This window comes from Danio aesculapii, chromosome 14 (assembly GCF_903798145.1).
Source record: "Danio aesculapii chromosome 14, fDanAes4.1, whole genome shotgun sequence".
In the NCBI taxonomy this organism is placed as follows: domain Eukaryota; kingdom Metazoa; phylum Chordata; class Actinopteri; order Cypriniformes; family Danionidae; genus Danio; species Danio aesculapii.
The window spans coordinates 18,453,051-18,464,233 of NC_079448.1; the positions used below are offsets into that span (position 1 = coordinate 18,453,051).

Below are 11,183 nucleotides of genomic sequence, written 5' to 3' on the forward strand. Positions count from 1 at the left end.
TTGCTGTTGCTTGGTTTTCGTGGTGTTGTAGTTCTTTATTTTACTAGTCCAATTGTAATTTGCGGTATTACAACTACAAATGAGACCAACATGCAATAGCCAATCAGATTTCTGTTATTGAACTCCGTGCTCGCGGCGAATGTGATGTCATCGCTGTGTTTGCGGAGGTTCAGTTTGGGTGCGTGCAGCGTGATTTCGGCTGACGGAGTATGACGTTATTTCACTGACAAATGTTGTAAGCGCAGTATTGCAAGTCGAGAGTGCATTCATGTAATACGAGAGAGCGAATCTCTTTGCTCACACTTCGGTTTCCTCTGTTTGTGGACAAAACTGCTCACGAGTTCTCAAATATACATGCTGCTGATGCGCAAAACATCTCGCAAGCACTCAAAACACTGGCTGCTCACGTGCGAATTATGCAGACTCACAATTTTTGTGTCTTGTGTTTCCTCTTCCTTTCTGCTTTTGCTCTCCAGAGATCATTCTATTAAATTAGTTATTCCAAGAATGTTGATGTGGTTTATATATTGCTACACTGTTTATTAACAATACACGAAAAACTAAAAGGCTAAGGTAAATTCTATAAAGAATTCTAGTGTTTTTTAGGCTATCATTTACAACTTAATGAATGCTTCAGCATACTGTAGTATTAAGAATAGTGAACTGATAAAATGAAATGCAGTGTAGTTTTACTACAGTAAAGTGTGGTGAATTGTCGTATAACACCCTATATTGTAAAAAAAAAAAAAACTACAGCACTGGGTAGTTTGTTTATATTACAGTTGTTGTGTTACCATAGCAACTATAGTATTAACACAACTGATTAATTGAAGTACTTTACTATAGTACTGTTCAAAACACTATACATGCCATACGTGTTCAGGGGCCCTGTGAAACAGCTTCTCCTCAAAATGAAGAGGATGACAGGGAAAATGTCCTCCAAAATCTCATCAACAATGTGGAAGACAGCAGTGACTAGTTCACTTTATTTTAGTTGCCATGATTAATTGGGATTGATAGTGAGATTTTTTTGGAGAGTGAATAGTACAGTAGGCTATAACACCTTATCAAGTTTTTCCCTATTTTCTATCAGTTACATTTCTGCTTGGGTTAGTTATATTGAAATATTTGTATATTTTATTAGTATGGTGCACCTTTTGGATGTTTAATAAATGTTTTTAAAATAAAACTATTATCTGTGTCTTTAAGTGTTTGAAACTGGAAAAATCTCATCATATAACATACAGCCAAAAATGTTATGGTTTATTAGATCAAAAATGTAATATGCAAGTCTATTTTAGTATTTTGGTTATTGTTAATAAATAGTGTACTACTATAAATCATATCAAAAAGCATGAAAGGAAAAAGGAACACAACTCGCATTGTGAGTCTGCATATAATCTCACTGAGCAAGCAGTGTACTGAGAGCATGCAAGGAAATTTGTGCGTGAGCAGTGCATATTTGAGCGAGTGTGAGTAAATTTGCGAACACAAGCAGCGTGTTATTTGAGAGCTTGCACGTTTTGTTCACAAACAGAGGAAATCAGTGCACGAGCAAAGAGATTCGCTCGCTCATATTACATGAATGCGCTCTTGACTTGTAATACTGTGCTCACGACATTTGTCAGTGAAATAACACCATAGCGAAGCTCATGGAATTTTATTAGACTCTGGTGAACAGTTAGTGTGGCGCCGCATTTGATTTGAGTTGAATATGAAACACTTTTGAAGAGATTTTGTCTGAAACAGGGATGTCTGTACAGTAGGGTTGGGCCAATAGACGATGCCATCGTCCATCGCCGATGGGGGACAGACAACACGATGCTGAGCTGGCATCGCGATCTTCCGCCCCGCCCCCGTTGCAAATCCGCTCACGAAAAATACACACTGAAGCCCCATTTACACTAATACGTCTTTTAGAATGAATTTTAGAATGAAATTGATCCACATAGACTTTGGTGTTTCACCTAACATTTCTGATCAGTCCTCCTTCCATACTACCGCTGAAAACGCACATAACGTGACCATACACACACACACACACGCTGTCACTGTCATGTGCTCGAAACAGCGGGTCCAGGCAGTCAGTGGGTCAGTACACTGCTTCAGTCTTTCGCTTTCACGCTTGTACTTAGTAATTTAAGGGAAAACCTCAGATGCTGTTAATTTTGCACCTTTTTTGACGACCAAGTTTGTCAACGCCATTATAACGACACAGATCGTTCTGCATGCCAGAGTCCCGCGGAAAAAGTGATTTACAGGTGGTAATTATGTATGTAAATTCTCTTTATTTATGATTTGGTTATGGGTAAAACAAAGACCATGCGGGTCAGGTAGTTGAAACGGTAGGCTACAAATAATTAATTCGTTATTAATTAATTAATTATTCATGAATAATTAATTCACCGTCACCTATGACAATAATGCCTTCGTCCATCGCGATGTTTCATATTATGGCTCGTTTACACTGACTGGTACAGTACGGTATAAATAAATAAATAAATGAACGTATATAAACAAATAAACTCAGCCCCTTACAGTTTCAGATATGTTACCAATTACAGATAAACTACATACAGCAGACATTTAGTGCTTATTTAGGTTCAAAAACACAACACAGCAACACGAAATATAGCCCACAGTCAGTGTAAACCTTTCATCTGTGTCTGTAATCTTCAGCAGCACATGTAGCCTCTGTTAAAGAACAATTCCATTATTCTGAGTTCATATTAGTCCAAAAGGTGATAATAACAATAATAGTTAAACATGGCAGTTTGTTCACGTTTGCTGAAAAAATAATGTACTCCTTTTTTCCGGCTTTTCCCTTGTTTTTTCCGCGCTTCACTCTTTTTGTCAGTGTTTAGATTAGATTAGATTAGATTAGATTAGATTCAACTTTATTGTCATTACACATGTACAAGTACAAAGCAACGAAATGCAGTTTCGGTCTAACCAGCAGTGCAATAGCAGCAAGTGCAGGATACAGGTATAAGTTATAAAGTGCAGTTATAGAAAAACTATGGTAATATTTTCAGATTAATGTACTATGAACATTATATACAGGTTGTATTAGCTATGAACAGATTTACAATAAATGAATATATGTACAGGATGCTATTAATAGCAGAAGTGTGCAGACAGATAAACATAATTACAAATGTCCATGTGCAGTGGGTATGTACAGTTCAAGTAAATGAATCAGTGCAATGAATATGTGCAAACTTTAAATGTGCAAATGTTAAATAGTGCAGGGATTGTGAGGAGTATAAGTTAGAGGAGTGTGGGGGGTTTATTGGGGGGGCAATAGAGTCAGTGAGGGGCAGAGTTCAAAAGGAAGACAGCTCTGGAGAAAAAGCTGTTCCTCAGTCTGCTGGTTTTTGTCCGGGGGAGCCTGAAGCGCCTGCCGGAAGGCAGGAGAGAAAACAGTCTGTGAGCAGGGTGAGAGGTGTCCTTAAGAATACTGCGTGCTCTGCGCAGAGAGTGTTTCTTTTGGATATCCTCTATGGCTGGCAGTGTAGTCCCTGTGATGCGTTGGACAGTTTTCACCACCCGCTGCAGTGCCTTACGCTCAGCAACAGAGCAGCTTCCATACCAGGCCGTGACGCAGTTGGTCAGGATGCTTTCTATTGTGCAGCGGTAGAAGTTCACCAAGACAGCTGATGAAAGCTGGTTCTTTTTTAGTTGTCTCAAGAAGAATAGGCGCTGGTGAGCCTTCTTGACCAGGCTGGAGGTGTTGGTTGTCCAGGAAAGGTCCTTTGAGATGTGGGTCCCCAGGAACTTGAAGGATGAGACTCTTCCTGAAGTCCACAATGAGCTCCTTGGTCTTATTGGTGTTAAGGAGCAGATTATTGTCAGTGCACCAAGTGGCCAGATGCTGGATCTCCTCCCTGTAGGCAGTCTCATCATTATTGCTGATTAGACCAATCACTGTGGTGTCATCTGCAAATTTGATGATGGTGTTGGATCTGTTCACAGGCCTACAGTCGATGGTAAAAAGGGAGTAGAGGAAGGGGCTCAGCACGCAGCCCTGTGGTACACCAGTGTTGAGTGTGACAGTGGTGGAGCAGATGTGGCCTGATCTAACATTCTGAGGTCTGTTAGTCAGAAAGTCCATAACCCAGTTGCAGAGAGACGTGTCGATATCCAGGTCTCTAAGTTTGATCAGTAACTTGAACTTGAATGCTGAGCTGAAGTCAACAAACAGCAAAAGTGTTTTTATTGTCCAGGTGTGTGAGGGCAGAGTGCAGTGCTATGGAGACGGCATCTTCTGTGCTCCTGTTGCCACGGTAGGCAAACTGATGTGGGTCCAGAGTGGATGGCCGAGAGTCTTTCAGATGTGCCAGGATCAACCGCTCGAAGCACTTCATGATGATGGGTGTGAGTGCTACAGGGCGGTAGTCATTCAGGCATGTTGGGCTGGAGTGTTTGGGCACTGGCACAATAGAGGTGGTTTTAAAGCATGTTGGCACAGTTGCTAGGTTAAGTGACAGGTTGAAAATGTCTGTGAATACCCCAGTGAGCTGTTCTGCACATGCTTTGAGGACGCGCCCAGGGATACCGTCTGGTCCAGCAGCCTTACGCACATTGATCCGATATTAGATACATTATAATTGCACCAATGCGCTTTGGTTCACTCTCTGTATTACTCTGCCTGACTGCCTGTCTGGGTTTCAATCATGGTAGTGACGTACTGAACACAGAGACTGAACAGCCTAATTTAACGCAATGCATGAAGTTGTGGCCATGCATTGCAGAGCTGGTGCAAATACAAGCATTTAAGTGTCTTAAGTTGTGTATTTTTCTTTTGTTAATACCTTTGCATCAAACGCGCTTTGATCCACTTTGTCACGCTACTCCAGCACTGCCTGACGAGGAGATTTACATTCAGACCAATGCAACAAGTAAAATCCTACATGACTTCACGCTTAACTAAGTCACGTCTGTGTGGATTGTCAAGACATATTCCCTTATCAAGTCGATAAACTCGGTCTCTCAACAAGTATGAAGGACGTAAAAACCTGCCATTTTGCAATATCGCACTGATCTTAGTTCAAACCGTGCTGATCTTAGTTTGGTTTGAACACAAGCAGAGGTGAGCAGTTGTAACAATGAAAAGTGAAAGTACCCGCCCCCATGACATCATTTAGCGGACCTAGTTGAAATCCAGACAGGCAGTCAGGCAGCATAATACAGAGAGTGGTGCAAAGCGCATCAAATGATCGGTATTTAAAAGGGGGGAAAAGAAAAATAGAATAAATATATAATTTAATTTAGACACACATCTGGTGCTTGTATTTGCTCCTGCTATACGTCCACAACTTCACGCTTTGGGTTAAATTAGGCTTTACAGTTTCCATGTTCAGTCCTTTACTTCCACTGTATCTTTTTAAGAAAATGGAGGCAGCATTACAACCTGTCATTCAATCAGAAGAAGACAAAGTCAAATCCGAGCTGACAGCCAATCTTTCCTAGGCTCAGCAAAATTTGCAAAAAAAATACCTCTGTATTCCTGCAACTGCAATATTTGCATATTATTTATATATATATATATATATATATATATATATATATATATATATTATTATTATTATTATTATTATTATTATTATTATTATTATTAATAAGTCTTAACTTGTCAATTTGTTTTACATTTATTTACACCTTGTTGACCAATATATGTATGGCATGGCCATTAAAATACAGTGTTCCTCAACCAGATGGTTTTTCAAGTTGCTTATAAAGAGAATGTTACTTCAGTCATGTTGTTGTAATGTTTTAAGTTGACTAGTTACACAATAAAAATAAATCGAAATCGTGAATCGGTCAAACTTTATAAAAAAAAAAACTAGATTTTTTTTTTTTTTTGCCATATCGCCCAGCCCTAATGATATCTGCAGAAACCCTGAGTCAGCAAAAAAGTAAAACCTCTCTTTTAGATTCTATTTAGGCACCCCAAGCAAACTGTTGGCCGTCTTTTAAAGATATTATGATGTGATTTGCACGTTGTTTAATAATGATGTAATTAGCATTGTCATTTGAGAGTGGTGACACTGGGCCATAATTTGGTTGCACCATAAATTTGCTCATAGGAAAATATGTATAATTAATTATAAATATTATAATTATGCATATTTAATTGGTTATATTTAATAACTTGATGCAACAATTAGGTTACACTTTATTTTGCTGGACCATTTGAGTATTAGTAGAGTGTCTGCTTAATATCTGTTGATACTGCTCCTTCAACAGATATTTAACTGACTAGAAAGAAACTTTGCAAGTAGATTTAACACTTGTGTAAACTGTGCACAAAAGTTAAGCTAAGGTGACAACCAATAACTGACAAAGCAAATACACACAATCAAGCATCAAAGGGGTAGAGGAAATGTGAAAATAGATTAGGTCAAAATGGAGGATAAATAAGAACATGCTTAAGTTTAACTATGAAAATCCATCATACCTTTAAAAAAATGAAATGGATTAATAGATCTATATAGAGACATTCTTGAAAACACAATGATGTAAGCAACGCAGATATTGTGTGCATGTCATCTTTTTAGATCACTCTTGACTTCTCACCTGAAGAGAGAACAAACAAAATACAATGTAATCGTGCCATATGTGGACATGTTATCTCTGTGTTAATCTGTTTATTTCCATGTCAGCCTCCTGATAACCAGAAGTTGGGGCTGCTCGAGGCACTGCTGAGGATCAGTGACTGGCAGCACTCTCAGAGCATCATGGATCAATTGCCAGCTTTCTATGCCACCTCCCACAAGGCCATCGCTGTTGCACTGTGCCAGCTGCTTCACCTGATCATAGATCCACTCTACCGCAGGTACAGCATTCAGACATTTCACTTAAACTTTCCTGTAACTGAAACAGTAGAGCAAAATCGTGTCCGTACTGCAATGGATAAAGACATTGCCAAGTGCATAATTTTTAGCACATTTAGATTCTTACCCCAGTTAAAAGACCATGAAATCCTAAAACACATTTTTTACATGTTAAGAGTGAGTACAGTAGGTAGTAGTGCTAGGAAATATGATTAAAATATTATATATTTATATATGAAGAGTTCAGATGCTATATATATATATATATATGGCTAGGCCCACACGGAATCTGCGCTTGCAGAAATCTGCAGATTTTTAGCCCATCATTGAGTCTATTTGGTTACTTGTGTAAATGTGTGTAATTTTATATTTATCCAGTTTTAAAATTAATTTCACTAATATATTTGTGATATAATAATCATTCCGCATTAATCCGCAGATTTTTAACAAAATTCTCAGCAGAAATAGCAAAAAATGTCAGCAGATTCTGTCTGGCTCTACTTATGGCCCATTTCCAGAGTAGTACGGTATGGTTCGGTACTCCTTTATGGCCATTTCCACTGTCCAAAGGTACCAAAAATTTAACCGTACCATACTACTTTTTGGTTGCCATTTTTAAATACACAGCTGAGTCATCACACTGTAATAATATATATTATAACGAGCCATGGTCGACCCAAGCTTAAATAAACCTTGTCGTCATGATAAACCGCCACAAAGCCAGGAAGAAGAGCAGAATCTACCCTGTCCCCCGTAGTTGTTTACAAGGCTGTCTAAAGCGCAAGCGGTTTCGCTTTCTTGAGTGCACTCGCCATGCATCTATGTTTGAAATAACTTCTTGCGCTGATAATAATAACGTGCACGTGATTGTTGAAGTGCTTCTGACATCCTTACAGAAAAAGACAAACGCGAGACTGAAATATGAAAAAACAAAGGAACAAATGATTGTTTCAGCAAACTAAAACGTGAACAAACTGCCATGTTTAACTATTATCATCACCTTTTGGACTATTATGAACTAGGAATGACAGAATTACTTTCTAACAAGAGGTTACATGTGCTGGTGAAGATTAGAGATAAAGATGAGAGGTTTGCACTGACTGTAGGCTATATATTTGGTTGTTTTTGAAGCCAAATAAGGCAAGGCAAGTTTATTTATATATTTCATACACAGTGACAATTCAAAGTGCTTTACATAAACAGGAATAAAAAAAAAAACAAGTATAAGAGAAATATAAACAAATAATAAAAATGATAAAAAAATTATAATAATAAGCATAAAAACAGATAAAACATGTTATAAAAGAATGAAAAAGAAGAGAAAAACATAATAGTGCGATCTGTTGGACGTAGCACAGTGCTCATTCAGTAAAGGCACAGCTAAACAGATGTGTTTTCAGTCTTGATTTGAATGTGCCTAGTGTTGGAGCACATCTGATCATTTCTGGAAGCTGATTCCAGCAGCGAGGGGCATAATAGCTGAAAGCCGATTCACCCTGCTTTGACTGAACTCTTGGAATTTCTAGTTTATATGATCCTAAAGGTCAGAGTGATCTGTTAGGTTTGTATTCAGTGAGCATATCTGTAATGTATTGAGGTCCTAGGCCATTTAGTGATTTATAGACCAGTAATAATACTTTAAAATCTATTCTGAATGTAACTGGGAGCCAGTGTAAAGACCTGAGGACAGGTGTGATGTGCTCTGATTTCCTGGTTCTGGTCAGAATTCTGGCCGGAGCGTTCTGGATGAGCTGTAAGTGTCTGACTGTCTTTTTGGGAAGGCCAGTGAGCAGGCCGTTACAGTAATCCACCCTGCTGCTGATAAAAGCATGAACAAGTTTCACAAGTCTTCACTGGAAACAAAGCATCTAATTCTTGCAATGTTTTTGAGATGATAGTATGCTGATTTACTAACTGCTTTGACATAACTATTGAAACTCTGATCTGACTCCAGAGTCACACCAGGATTCTTGACCTTATTCTTTGTTTTTTGACCCTTAGAGCCAAGGTACGCATTCACCTTGAGAACCTCATCTCTGTTCCCAAACGCAATCACTTTAGTTTTCTCTTTGTTTAACTGAAGAAAGTTTTGGAACATCCAATTGTTAATTTTATCAATGCATTGGCAGAGGGTGTCAATGGGGCTGTAGTCATTAGGCAGTAAGGCTAGGTAGATCTGAGTGTCATCAGCATAGCTGTGGTAGGAGATTTGATTTTTTTCTCATTATTTGGCTCAGAGGGAGCATATAAAGGTTGAACAGGAGAGGTGCCAGAATCGAGCCTTGTGGGACTCCACATGTCATGGGTGTCCACCTTGACCAATGATAACCTATACTGACATGGTACCCTCTCCCTTCAAGGTAAGATCTGAACCATTTGAGGACCGTCCCAGACAGCCCAACCCAGTTTTCCAGCCTATCTAAAAGTATGCTGTGATTGACAGTGTCAAATGCGGCACTGAGTTGTGAGTCTCTCTATCATTGCAAAGAGTTTACGAGCATTATTTACGTTGCTGTTTATAAGGCTTGAAAAGAAAGTCTGCCTAGCAGTGCTTAATTCCATATTAAAAGCACGAAAGTCTTTTCATCATTTGTACTTTTGGTGACCGTGTCCAAGATCCCTTTTTCCTGCTAGTCATCTTCTTGGCTTTAACAGGAGCAATGTCATCTATGACATTCTTAACTTTAGAGTTAAACAAATCAAGGAGAGAATCAACAGAGTCTGCAGATATGCTTTGTGCTAGCGATATAGCCTTCATAAACTGCTCATTAGTGTTCTCATTTATGCATCTCTTTCTGACAGAGACAGATTTGTCTTTAATAGCTGGAGTGATCAATATATCAAAGAAAATACAGAAATGATCAGATAGTGCAACAACAGTCGATGAAATGTGTAAGCCCTTAGTTATAAGTAGATCAAGAGTGTGTCCACGATTGTGTGTGGGTCCTTGAACATGCTGAGTCAGATCAAAAGTGTTCAAAACAGTCATCGGTTCTTTTGCAGCATTGATTTCTGGATTATCAGTGTGAATATTAAAATCCCCAGCAATGGTAAAATAGTCAAATTCAGAGGTTACTATTGATAATAGCTCTGTAAAATCATCAATAAAAGTTGGAGAATATTTTGGAGGTCTTTAGATAATTATCAGTAAGATACGTGGAGCACCTTTCAGTGCTATACTCAGATATTCAAAAGACAAAAAGTCACCAAATGACACTTGTTTACACTCATAGACATCTTTAAACAGGGCAGCGATGCCTCCACCTCTCTTATTGGCTCTGCAAACACTCGAAAGTCAAAGTTTAAAGGAGCTGTTTCTTTTAGAACTGCTGCGCTACAACTGTCATCTAGCCAAGTTTCATTTAAAAGCATAAAATCGAGGCAATTTGTGTTGATAAAATCACTAAAAGTGACGTATTGTTAAATAATCGGATGTTTAAAAGTGCTAACTTAACCGTTTTAGCTATTTTTGCTACAGTATTCTATACAGTATTTGCTATACAGCCTGAAGAAGTCTTCGGTTTTCTGTCACAATACAACACATATATATGTGTAGAGAAAGCTACAGGCACACTGGGTTCCTGCTTGTTCTGTAAACATCTGATAAAGACACTGTTAAGTGTTCACCAGCTGTAGATGGTGCGTTGTTGTTTGGGCCCTGGCGGTGGGGAAAAGTCGGAGAGCTCTTCCAGGTGGGCTCAGAGGTGGTTGTGGAGCAGGCCGCTTTTTGGTTGGTAATTGGGGCTTGCGGAAATTGAGTGTGAAAGTTTAGTTTCAGCATACACCAATTCCTCCATCTTTTTTGAGAAACCCTGGAGAGGCGAGCAAGGTGACAATGAGAACGTGTCTGGTGACAGAGGCTGTGGCTTTGGAGATTCTGGCTGCTGAAATATGTTTTCCTGAGGATCATTTTTTAGTGACGAGACTTGATGCTGTTCTGATGCGTCACAGTCTGTCTGTGTTGAGCAGAGGGCCAGTGACCGTGTCTCTATCAACAGTGGGTGTTTTGGCTGTATGGCGTTATCACTGTCCTTGGGTGATGCGTCAGCCCCAAGTCCACTCCGGAGCTGATTTGAGGTCCTGTGGTCTTCCGGACATTTGCTAGGTGTGTATGTGCCATGTGGTTTGAGGTCAGTGGCACACACAGCTGATGGATGATGGAGGGAGAAAAAGATATTGTTCCTTAGCACCTTTGCACCAAGTTTGTTTGGGTGAAGGCCGTCTGATGTCAACAGTTGTCTTTGGTTCCAGAAGAGGTTGAAGTTGTCAATAAAATTCAGTTCTTTCCTGTTACATGTTTTCTGCAGCCATACATTTAGACCAAGAAGCCGTGAAAACATATTTGTC

The 11,183-nt window shown here is 39.1% G+C and overlaps 1 protein-coding gene across 1 annotated transcript in view; it reads left to right on the forward strand.

Moving 5' to 3' along the window:
• thoc2 (THO complex 2) overlaps window positions 1-11,183 on the forward strand; it is a 121,690-nt gene that overhangs the window by 20,650 nt on the left and 89,857 nt on the right. The window contains exon 8 of the mRNA XM_056472947.1: window positions 6,666-6,838. Within this exon, the coding sequence (XP_056328922.1) occupies window positions 6,666-6,838 (173 nt within the window). The remainder of the gene's footprint in view (window positions 1-6,665; window positions 6,839-11,183) is intronic.